We start from the raw sequence: 11858 nt of genomic DNA, 5'->3' as shown, positions 1-11858 counted from the left end.
TGTCTCTGCCTGCTAAGCTGTTTGACCTTTCATGATTTAGTTTAGGAAATGTGACATCTGAATAGCTCAAGGCAGATTCTGTCCGGTTCTGAAAAATCCACTTAAATGCCTACTTCGAATCAATTTAACAATCTGTAAATCGTTGAGTATATAACTATTTCCAACTGGTTGTGTGAGGTAAATAAAACAGCTTTCAGGCTCTTTGTTGTGTCCTCGTCATTTATTCCTACCATTATTCAGAAAAAAGTCTTCTTCTTCTGAGCTCCATTTCTTTAACCTTTCAAATACAAAAGAAGAAACCAGACACTCCTCTAAAACATTATGTCAAGATTAAACGCTTCACCAAAACTACTACTCAAATGCACTGCTGTTCCCAGAAACTTCAACAAAGACTGTTGCTGGGTTACGTCTCTGCTAGGGGGAGAAAGAAGACGTCAAACTTTTAAACTGTCGCCAAAAGGAGTTCACTCAGACCCACAGGGAAACAACCTTCGTTGTACTGAAGAAAAGCCGCTTCAGGTCCTTTTTAAAATGTCTCAACAGTCAGAGACAAGTCTTGGCACTTTGCCCGAGTTCATTCAGGGGCAGCGCTACGGGCAACAGAGGACTGTGGAGCTGGCCATTCAATGCTGAGCAAAAGAAATCTGCATGGGTCTGCACGGTCATTAAAAAAACCTTCACTGGTGTATCTGAGTTTGTAGAAACCCCCTCCTCCCCATTATTAGCACTTGCACAACGACTTTTTTTTATTTGAAACCCCAGAGGGAAAATGAATCAGCGTTAGAAGTTTTCTGTTGCAGACATCCTCTGCAGTGCTGCCGACTCTCCCTCCTCTATCTCATCCTCATCCCTCTGTCTGAGCATGGCTCTGCCTGCTGTTGTATTTCTGTTGGCTCTCACTTCCCTCAGTGCTGCATCGGCACCCGACTGTAAGGACCTGGTCAAACCTTTTATGCCAGAGGATCCCAAACTGGTAAGATTTGTCTTATTTATCCCTAAGATGGTTGGTTTTATTTAAAAAGAAATATCAACACAATACATGAATCTGGACTTTTTATGTGAAGGTTTTTGGAAAATGGGTGTATGTGATGGGAGCTGGTGACCCCAAGCCCTACCACAAGGCACTGGAGTCTCTGAAAAGCTCCTGGATCGACTTGTCTGCCACTTCTGACAGTCAAGTCGTGACATTACGTTGGGGAGATCACTGCTTGTAAGTTTGCTGATTTAGTTTATTAAATATGTTGGTGCAGAATCACCCTTGAATAGAGTTTGTGGCACAATATTAGGAAGAAGGTTCACCTTTTCAGGCAGCATGTTAAATTTGAAGCTTGTGAAAACAAAATTGTGTCACAGCATATTCTTGTTTCTCAGTAATCGGTGTATCTTGGGGGAGGTAAATGCTACAGTCTCAGGAATTGCCACCACATTTCGCAGTAAGTCGCACATGAGATGAAGCTTCTTTCCTTAGCAACAGGATTATTAAGAGCATCCACGACAACAGATATTATTATATAAATAATATTGCATAATAATCAATCCCTCTGCTGTTCTTTTAAAGAAAATATATCAGACCACAAAGGACATATTCTACAGACTTGCTCTGACTGCCTGCTGTGGACAGACACCTTTCGAAACGGGGATGTCACCGGTAGATACGTCCTGCAGTTTAGTAAGTTCCTCATCGGTTTAAAACACAGCTGTGGTCAGAGTTACAAATGTGATAACTCCTTTTAAAATCTCCCTTCTCTTTCAGCGAGGACTGGAAAAATAGATCTCGAAGATGTTGAAATTTTCAGGAAACAAGTTGGGTGTCTGAGCTTCCCAGAGGACTTTCACAGCTACGATGGTAAAACAGGTCAGTGAGTCTTCAGTAACTGTAATGACTGTAGCTAAAAAAAACAAAGCCGGACCTGTGAGTCAACACAAGTTGCCACAAGGTGGAGATGTTGTATTATGAAATGCAACATTTAAATATGATTATACATTGTGTTTTTTATACAACAAACTACATGCAGTACAATACATATGGTCAGGAAATGGAAATGCTGCTGAAATTCTCCATGATGCTCAGGGATAATATTTGCTCTCTTCTCTTACAGTTGTATTTTTTTGTTTGTTTTTATGTTTTCCTGTGTTTCAGAGCTCTGCCCCGACGACAAAGAGAGCACAGAGTGAGCAGCAATAAAAAAAAAAGATGAAGAGATACAGCAACATTTGAATTTAGCAGAAATACGTGTAATGTAGTAGTTTTGTTTCTGTGGAATTATCTATGCTATGAATGCCGGTGCAAGTGACTAATGATTTTACATATTTACTTCTAAAAACCTATAACAGATGATGTTATTTGTCTTACAATAATGCAGTTACATCACATGTAATGTTTTTCAGATTAAAACTCTTATTATTATACACTGAATGTTTAAAGTTCCTATGATTCACTCTAAGCAAGAATATGAAACATAAATCTGAAAAGAATGGCAGAATATGGTCTGCGAATGACTCAAACACACCACCCACTGTCCTGCTGGATATGTTTTGTGATTACAAAATAACAAAAAGGCTAATTGGTTATCCAATAAGCTAATTTAAGTCCAGCACTACTAGGCCCTGGACACACTTTTGATCCAACCCAAACCTTTCCTTAGTCAGGATCTAAATACACATGGACTCTGATGTATTGTACTGTGTGTGCAAGTTTGAAAAGTGTCTCAGAAGCAGGATCCTCATGTCCATGTAGTTAAGCCACCAGCCTGCTGTAATGGCTCCCCAGGTCAGTTTGAACACTCTCCATCTTGCAAGACCTGCCGCTGTCTCTCCGCCCGCTGGTTCTTGTACTCTGTGTTACTGCGCTGCTCTCTGCTCGCGCTAGTCGCCTGCATCTGAGCAGTGCCGCCACCTGCTTCTGGCACTGAGAGGAGGCAAAGTAATACAGGACCGGATCCAGACAGCAGCTGAGGCTGCTTACGCACATGGAGAGCAGGTACACCTGGTAGGAGCTGTCGCTGGACTTGTGGGACAGCTGAACATAGTGAACCATCAGGATGATGTTGGTGGGGGTGAAGCAGACCACAAACACCACCAGCACGACCACAGCCATCACCACGGCCCGAGTCTTCCTGGAGCGGTTCTGCACGTTGGCTGCTGCCAGAGCCTGAATGATACGCACATAACAGACAGCGGTGAAGATGAGAGGGATGAAGAAGAAGACGGAGGAGTAGATGGGGAAGAAGTAAAGATAGTAGGCTTGTAGTGTTCCCACATCCTGCACATCATGGCAGGTGGTGATGCCCAGGTCTGGCAAATGCATGGTTTGGCCAGAGATGAGGAGCGGGGTCACTCCTCCGAGGGCCAACAGCCACATGGCGGCGCACACAGCTGAAGCTGTCTGAGGGCTGCGCCACGTCAGTGAGTTCATGGGGTACACCACGGCCAGGAAACGGTCGATACTGATACACGTTATGAGCAGGACAGAGCAGTACATGTTGCAGTAGAAAGCTGCTGTGACAACTCTGCACATGAAGGAGCCATAGATCCAGTTGTTGCCATGGTAATGGTAGGCGATCTTGAAGGGAAGGAGCAGGCCGAACAGCAGGTCAGCGCAGGCCAGGTTCAGCATGTAGATCACCGCCGGTTTTCTGGGACGGACGTGATGCACAAACATCACCACGGCAACGAGGTTGAGGGGCACGCTGACGATGAAGACGAGGGTGTAAACGGTGGGGACGAAGCTCGTTGCCAGGCGACCCTGGAGGAAACCTTTAGCTTCCTCTGAGACAGAATAGTGCTTCTGGGGGGGGCGGTGTGGGCCGTGTCTTTTCACCGGCTCCTGCTCCGACCCCGAGCCAGACTCCCCGTCATCCCGCCAACTGTCTACAGACAGGTCAACGTAGTCTATAGGCTCATCAGTGACGGTTACAAAGTGACCAGAGAAAGTCCGCAGGAAGGGCATGGAGCCTTTAAAGAGTCACAGGGAAACAGAGGATACATCAGTGTTTTTTTCAAGTTATACATTCTTTGTAAATTCATAAATAATATACAGCACTCTTAAAGGGTTAGGTTACCCAATTTACACTTAAGCCTACCTCCAGTGGTATATGGCCATGCAGATGTTTTTCATGTGTATGTGAAAGATCTCAGTTACTCTGGACACTACTACAGTACAGACTTCACTGTGAACAGTTTCTCTCTAGATAAGTCCAGAAATATGTGAGAAACTGTGTCGTTTTTGTAATTTGGGTAACCTCACTCTTTAAAAAACTAATTTCATAACCTCTGACTTTTACAAATATATGATGCAGCACCACCACACATCTTTAACATGATAGGGTTAATACAGTTATAGTATCAATCATCTTATTTAACACTAAGTAAGCTTCCCAGGCAGCAGAGAGATGCCCAGCAGGCTTAGTGTAAACTGGTGACCTGTTCATGTTCTTCCACGACTAATGGTATTGGAAGAAGTATTTAGATACTGTACTTGAATAAGTAGTAATACTACATTGTAGAAATACTTCATCACAAGTAAAAGTCCTGCCTTCAAAATATTACTTATGAAATATCAGCAACATGTACTTAAAGTTAGTCTGCCTAAGCAGTAGGCAGTATATTTTTGGCATCATTGGGTAAAAATTCCTTTATTAACCTTTCAGCATTTTGCAATTCAAGTGTTTTGAGAGAAAAAAAGACTTCTGCACCTACATGATTTTTTTTTCAGATTACCTGTCAGGATATAATGACCGTTTAATAAAAATAACTTTTTTAATCATATTTGCTTCATATATTGTTGGTTAGTCTCGCTATGAATCATATATTACAAGCTCAACATGTTTTGTAGGTACAATCTTAACCTGCAAATAACTATAACTATCAAATAAATGTTAAGGAGTAGATGTATGAAGTAGCATAAAATCAAAATGCTGGTAAAGCCTATACCTCAGCATTGTAGCCTACTTAAATATATTGTGTTTTTACAATTATAATAAATGTTACCACATCTTGCATTTGTAAAACCCAGCAGAGAGTACAGGCCTGTACAAACTACAGTCATATAACATTACACAATAATCAGTTAAGAAGTATTACAGAGTTTTACACAGTTTATTGTTACAAAAGCAACTTACCATTTTGAGGGGCGATTGCTGAGCTCTGGAGAGAAAACAACACCAACAACAACCCTATGTACAGGAGGTGAACCATGGCTTCACTGAATATCCTCCAAATATTTTACACCTAGAAGTGAGTTGAGATCAGTTTGCCTGAAGAGTTACTGAAGTGTGTTTCTGCCAGCATCAAACATGTTATTACAGTGCAGAGAAGATACTCCGCCTCCCCTTCACTGCACATCTCCTCCCCATTACAGAGATATAATGTGGACCAGTGACCTGGAGCCTCAGATGAAAACAACTACTACTTTTGATGAAAAATAAAACATGTTAAGGAAATAATAAGAAATAAAGTAATAGCCTACTAGCCGTATATGGCTGACATATGAGAATAAACAATAAGACATACTGTAAGTAATTTATTATGCACATTGTTCAAACATTAGAAATTACATATATACTGATAATACATATTAAAAATACATCAGTTGTAGCTTTTAAAATGTTTAGATGTTTTATTAATTAAAACATTTTTTTAATTAAAAGGCACTGGTAAACTACAGTATTTGCATAAAGCCAACCAGGCCGGCTCTATTTCTGAACTAATAGACACGTGTTTCAACGTAACAATAACAGTGTGTTTCCTAGCTTTTACATACAAAACATGAATATCATTACAATTTCATTCTTAAAAATATATTACATTTACAATCACCACGTGGAAAAAATACAGAACGGATACATTTAGTTGAACATTTCATTTTGGTGTGATCCATCAAATCATAAATCAGATGAAACTAAACACTGTCCTGCACCATCTGATGTTTTCTGACTACATTAATTATGTTCAACAAACCGTCAGAAGGCACAATCTGTTTCCACTCGCTCCTCCTTGTTCTTTACCTTCTCATTTTCCATAGAATTTTTTGTTTAGGAGGAAGATGAGTAAATTAACGTTGACTTTGGCTTTGTCAAACATCTTCATGACGGCCACGCCTTCGTACTGCAGCTGAAGGAGGTCCTGGACACAGAACACAAATAGATGCAATGAGAAACACACACAAACAAGCTTTTTAACAGACGTTTTCAGTAATTGTTTTACGCACAATTTGTGGCCCCTCTATTCTGTACACACCGTTATTCATAAATGATATGTATATCTAATATTTGTTCATACGTGATAGAACAATACATACAGAGAATTCATTACAACAAATGTGTCCACTACTGTAGTCTTTATCGCCAGATGTTTGCTCTGTTTCTGTGATATTTCCCGCACGGAGTCCGATGAGTGGAAAAGGACATTTAACAATCTGTCATCGCGGTTTAGTGTCGTCTAGTCAGCTGCTTTATTTCATGAGATTCTGACGCACTTGGGAAATGTTTACCTGGAAATGAAGCTGGACTTTTTCCATCTCAACTCCCATAAACTTGGCCTTCACCTCAAAATCTCCAACTTCCTCAGTGGGTGAAATGTCAAACATGACATTTTTGAACCTGAAAGAAAAGAGAGAGAGGCAATAGCATGAAATTAATGACAAAAAGTGACAACACTGCACAAAACCACGATAATGATTTTTACAGTTTCTTGTCCTATTATTGCATAAATACAAAAACAAAATGATAGTGGTATTTGGAGGAACTGACCATAGGACCCATTGTAGTAAATCATTTTAAACATATTTACATTTAAGTCCCTTCCTTTATACATTATATTTTATCATTATATTTATATACTCTGGTGCAGTTTAACAGTTAAACTCAGAAACACAATAAGCAGCTTGGTAATGGTTTTCAGAGTAACAGATGAAGTATGAAGACAGACGTAACCTCACTGAACAATACCTCTAATAATATTTTTCTTTCCACAAAAAAAAAGCTGACAAGGCTAAGTTTTGTATATTAGAAACCAGTTCATAACCAAGTCTCATTACTTTGAACAGGCATCTTTCCTCTTCTTGGAAAAAATCATATTCTGAAGTTGGATGACTGAACTAATGGAAACTACAGATTCTTGTTTGTATAAACCCTTGTATAAAGTCTTCAGCCTTGCTTGCACTGGCTAGAAACTTGCTCTGCCTTACGTATGATATGGTACATAGTTTGTTCTTTTGAGCAATGTAGAAAAGGGACTCATTTGAAACATTGATGTTGGCGGGTCGGCGGGTTATTTGGTTGGTTGGGTTTGGGATAGATTTGATCAAAATGTCTCTACATGTCACAGCCTAACAATAGAAACTTCACTATAGGTGCTGTAAATGTTAGTAAAAATCCAAAATCTGACCAGTGGTAAAGAGTAACATTAAATTCCCAGTCCTTTTTTATAGCTGTCACAGTGTTGAACAGCTCAACTCACTGGTTTGTCTGAAGTCCTTCTATCTCCAGGATGACTCCTTTCTCATGCAGTCTTGCTGCTGTGTACTTCAGAGACTGTGGCTTCCACTTCTTACTGCCCTTATTTTCACCTTTGCTGTCCAGTTTTATAGATCTGCGTGAATTCCTGGACACACGAAACAATACATAAGTTAAAATCACAAAATTGTATCCATCAAACCATCACACAACACAAATAACAGGAAGTAAGATTATTATTTACACAGCGAAAAGAAATATTTTGAAAAACTCTTCACTCACACAAAGTAAAGTAAAAATGTACAACTCACTTCCGGTTGAGGTTATCCAGGCAGGTCTTGATGTAGGTATCATAATAGTTCATCTGGTCCTGGTAGAAGGCCGTCTTTGAGTTGAGTGCTGTCAGTGTCTGCTGGAGCTTCACAAGCTCGGCCTTCCTCCTCTGTCTGTAGCGTCTTTGGTAGCGAATGTCCTGTCGATGCACTTTACACATTCAGAAGCCGAACAGACCCAACAATACATGGAGCATCGGAGGCATGCATCCTACTATGTGAATGAAGAGCTGCTTGTGTACCTTTGATATGTCATTGATGACGTCCTGGTATTTGTTACTGATAGTGACGATGCCAGCCTGCTCCAGGTTACGGAGGTTCCTCAGGATCTTCCTCTTCTTCTGCTCGAGAGGCAGCTGGCTGTCCTCCAGTACTGCCGGGCTGCTCTTCAGGCCTTCTGGTGTCTGAGCGTCCTGGACGGCCCGGCGCTCTACAACCTTAGTATGCTCCGACTCCTTCGGGAGCAAAGTCATATAAGAAGTGCAAAAAAACTGTTAGAACTGTAACTAAAAAAAACAAAAACGTCAGTGCATATATTCATTTGACAAATAGAATTGGCTGTTGAGTACACAGCATGCGTAAAGAAAAACAAGATAGAAGAAAAGATCACCTGTGGGACAGAAGCCGGGGTCTCGAGAATTTCAGGCAAGGTCTCTCCAGGTTGAATCCGAACCACATCCACTATTAGCTTTTTTGTCCTGATACACACAGAATAAGATTATCATTGAGAGCCGGACCTCTTTGTTCAGGTGTAATGTCACCTAAACCGAAACAATATAGTCATCTGATGGTAGAGAAAACTTCACTTTAGAAAGCTTGTTGGGAAAAGTGGCGTTAGTACCCAGACATGTAACATGCCTGTTACCACGGAGTACAGTATTGAATAGTCATACCCCACCTTCAGCTATACTCACTACCATATAACCAGTATTCATATACCAAGCCAATTAACATTTTAATCTCACCTATGTAACATCACCTTCTCTTAACTGCTTTAAGTCCAACAACGTGGCTTGGATCCAATATCGCCATGATATGTACAGTATGTATGACAATTGTATCAATATAGGCCAGGCATATTTTTGCAGAACAGTTTTTCACCATTCCTAGAAATTTCATAAAATAAAATATATAAATATAAATAAATAAAATATTTGCAAAATCCTAACTAGTCTGTCTGTATTCCTACAACTGGTTGCCAAAATCTTGCTGGCGTGGCCTGAACACATTAAGCAATTACAACCAAACTTAGAAAACACATGCATATATCAACTCAGAAATCCTGCATTTACATTTATTTTGCAACTTAAAAAGAAATTGTATATGCCAAAAAATAAGGAGAAGACCAACTCTCCAATAAGGCCTCCAGTAAGAAACCGGTCCAGACGGATACATGTTTATGGGCAAGATAACCCTGACCACTAAACCCCTTCCTTTTTGGACAGGAAACGATAGAAGAGCAGGAAAGACGACAAAGACACGCTGCTGAGTGATAGCCACAAAGAAACACACACTGTGTCAAGAAGGGTTAAGTACAGTGCATCACACAGCATTCATAGCAATCCAAAACTCTATTTTATTAAATGTATATCAAAGACTGGATTATGGCACCCGATTTATAAGTTTTCATACTTTAAGAATCCAGATGATTGCAACATGAAATTGTGACAACAGGCTTTGCATGTAGCAATCTGTCTCAGTGTCCTCAGACAATCAACTTACTTTGTCATTAGAGACTTCAAGTCTCTGTCGTCTCCTTCCAGCAGCTCAAACTTGCTGGTGAGGGTGAGGGAGATCTCCGTCTTGGCCAGCTGGCTCAGAGCACTCTCTTTGTTCGGGTCATTTGGGTCTACGGCTCCTTCACCTGAAATAGAGCATGATGGCGTGTAAAATGATAAATACACTAAAGCAAATCAAAACAAATTATATATATATAAACGTTTGTTTGACCGTACCGAGCAATGTCTCTACATCAGGGACGTCTCCCAGGTCCTGCAGCAGCTCATGCAGCAAATCATTGTGGTCGGGAGAGATGGCCTCCAGATGTTCCAAAAGCAGCTGAACAAATACAGATGTGATTAGTCTTAAAGATTTACTGTGTAACTAGTCACTGAAAAATATTGTGACACAGTGAATGAACCTTGTTAAATGTATCCATAGAGAAAACAGCAGAACAGATTTATGGACCAGAGGTGCTAATGTTTCTCTTACAAGATAAACGGTTATATAACAAGTTATATAGTAGCATAAGTATTGACTATGCCTTGGGCACACACATTCACTCAGTTAAGGCCTACAGATAATACAATAAAGACAAAAAATGAATCATGCCCCCATTTAAACATCATTTTATCTTTTCCTGTAAAAAAAAAACATCTTTGTGTGCAAAATGAAGACTGAGAGAGCTTCTGCTCAAACCAACATGCATTTCATCTCCATTCTAAGCCCTTGTGTGAATAAGTGTAGAGTGAAACTGATGACAAAAGGACACAGATGGCTTTAACCCACTGATGTCCTCACCACTACCACCTTACCAAGGAAGCGGTCTGGATAAGTAAAGAAAGGAAATGGGATGATGATGTAAAGAAAGTAAGTGGCTGTGAGAGAAACAAGTGATAAAGAAGGACGAGGAAGGGACAAGAGATGACGAAACATCCTATTAACAGGAGGCGACATATAGCCACCCACACTCAGTATGGAAACTGTAGATACACTGGCGCTGCGTTCCAAATCGCATACTTTTTCTTTTTACTTTTAACACGTACTGCAGCTGACCTTACAAAGTACATACTGTTGCATGTAGTATGCATACAATTGGGACATACTACTTGTGAATTCCTAGTAGTACTGCTAGTATTAGCAGTAGTAGTGCTATTAATACTTGTTCTGCTAGTAGTGGTAATACTAAAAGATGTACTACTAGTACTCCTAGTACTAGCACAAGATGAAGAATCAGCATACTATGCATTTGACTGCAACATTACAAGGGAAAGTGAAAGTTGAGAGATGCTTGGGTTTACCGTGTGGGTATTGATGATCTCATCTATTGAGATGTAGATGATAGGCTTGCTCAGAGTCACCATGTCTGAGTATTCATCAATATTAAACTTCTCCTCGGGTTCAGGGACATCACACGCTGACTGGAAAAAGACCCTGGAAGAGGAAGAAAATCAGTAGTTAATTGTTATTAGTGTCAAATCCAGACAGAGATAACGGCCAGCATTACTGGATTTTCTTTATTAACGTGCCTGTGACCTTTTTTCAGCTTGGATAATTTGCTCATGCTGACCATTTCCAGAAAATGGACTAAGGTTAATGTGGATTTCCAGTAATGATGAGTCAACCTCTTTGGCAATGTTAGCCAGATAACTGTCCACCTACTGGCCTGGCCATTCTTATTTGGGACTTTGTACAGGTCTGTCTGAAGGTCAGTTGATTTTTGTGAACACGTCTCCCACTTGCTGATACAGCAGATAATAGCTTCTTCCTTTGCCAGGATTACCTCTACTTCCACCATGTCAGCTTAACGTGTTCCTGAAAGCAAAATCTCTTTTTGTATGTGCACTTGTACCAACACAAAGAGCGTAACAGCCAAGTGCAAGAATTCCTTTACCTTGTATGTTTTCCCCTCTATCATGTTGTTTTTTTAACCAAAAGCATATTATAAGATGTCATGCAACGTTTGGACGGACAAAACAAAGCTTCTTCAGAACATTTGTACCACCTACACAGGATATTAATTAATTTCTCCTTTCTTACCTAAACTTCTCATATGTCTGAGATATGTAGTTGTTCATCGGCGTCATATGTGCATTCTCGCCCTCAAACAGCTTATTGGCGGCAGCATGCTGCAGCATCTTTGCCACAGATCCCAGGTTACGACGCTGGTCTACGTGAAGCTGCCCTCCCGCTGACATGTCGATGATGTCGAAGCCGTCCGGAGCCACGATGGCTGGGTTCATGTAGCGGTAGTACAGCAGGTTTCCTACAATCTGTCATGAAAAGAAGAGAACACATCACTAAAAACTTTTGTAAAATTAAATAGCTAACTCACCTCAGCATGCTCACAATA

General features: G+C 40.4%; 3 protein-coding genes across 5 annotated transcripts in view; 1 reads left to right on the top strand and 2 right to left on the bottom strand.

Moving 5' to 3' along the window:
• LOC141769287 (saxitoxin and tetrodotoxin-binding protein 1-like) overlaps positions 1 to 201 on the top strand; it is a 2608-nt gene extending 2407 nt beyond the window's left edge. Inside the window, exon 6 of the mRNA XM_074638209.1 lies at positions 1 to 201. This exon is cut by the window's left edge and continues 277 nt beyond it. The gene's annotated coding sequence lies outside the window, so the exon portion shown is untranslated.
• Positions 202 to 1923: 1722 nt separating this feature from the next.
• f2r (coagulation factor II (thrombin) receptor) lies at positions 1924 to 5325 on the bottom strand. The gene is made up of 2 exons (XM_074638205.1): positions 5121 to 5325; positions 1924 to 3954 (listed from the first exon to the last, which is right to left on the bottom strand). Exons 1-2 carry the CDS (start codon positions 5194 to 5196, stop codon positions 2738 to 2740), a joined length of 1293 nt encoding a protein of 430 aa, XP_074494306.1. The 5' UTR covers positions 5197 to 5325; the 3' UTR covers positions 1924 to 2737.
• Positions 5326 to 5508: 183 nt separating this feature from the next.
• iqgap2 (IQ motif containing GTPase activating protein 2) overlaps positions 5509 to 11858 on the bottom strand; it is a 33086-nt gene continuing 26736 nt past the window's right edge. For 2 of the 3 annotated variants that reach the window (XM_074638203.1, XM_074638202.1), the window contains 10 exons: positions 11546 to 11778; positions 10807 to 10939; positions 9742 to 9844; positions 9509 to 9650; positions 8397 to 8484; positions 8029 to 8241; positions 7766 to 7926; positions 7459 to 7602; positions 6491 to 6599; positions 5509 to 6123 (listed from right to left, as the gene is read on the bottom strand). In XM_074638203.1, coding sequence (XP_074494304.1) covers positions 6010 to 6123; positions 6491 to 6599; positions 7459 to 7602; positions 7766 to 7926; positions 8029 to 8241; positions 8397 to 8484; positions 9509 to 9650; positions 9742 to 9844; positions 10807 to 10939; positions 11546 to 11778 — 1440 coding nt within the window. In that variant the 3' untranslated portion in view covers positions 5509 to 6009. Of the gene's footprint in view, positions 6124 to 6490; positions 6600 to 7458; positions 7603 to 7765; positions 7927 to 8028; positions 8242 to 8396; positions 8485 to 9497; positions 9651 to 9741; positions 9845 to 10806; positions 10940 to 11545; positions 11779 to 11858 lie in introns of those variants that run through there. The other variant, XR_012594278.1, reaches the window with a different exon arrangement.

Source organism: Sebastes fasciatus, chromosome 6, assembly GCF_043250625.1.
Source record: "Sebastes fasciatus isolate fSebFas1 chromosome 6, fSebFas1.pri, whole genome shotgun sequence".
In the NCBI taxonomy this organism is placed as follows: Eukaryota; Metazoa; Chordata; class Actinopteri; order Perciformes; family Sebastidae; genus Sebastes; species Sebastes fasciatus.
The sequence above is the reverse complement of the archived record's forward strand: the minus strand, read 5'-3'. Positions and strand labels throughout refer to the sequence as shown.

Coding starts and splice junctions, on each gene's coding strand:
- f2r (XM_074638205.1), bottom strand. CDS start 5,196: ATGGTTCACCTCCTGTACATAGGGTTGTTGTTGGTGTTGTTTTCTCTC. Junction 3,955..5,120: donor AGCAATCGCCCCTCAAAATG/GTAAGTTGCTTT, acceptor GACTCTTTAAAG/GCTCCATGCCCTTCCTGCGG.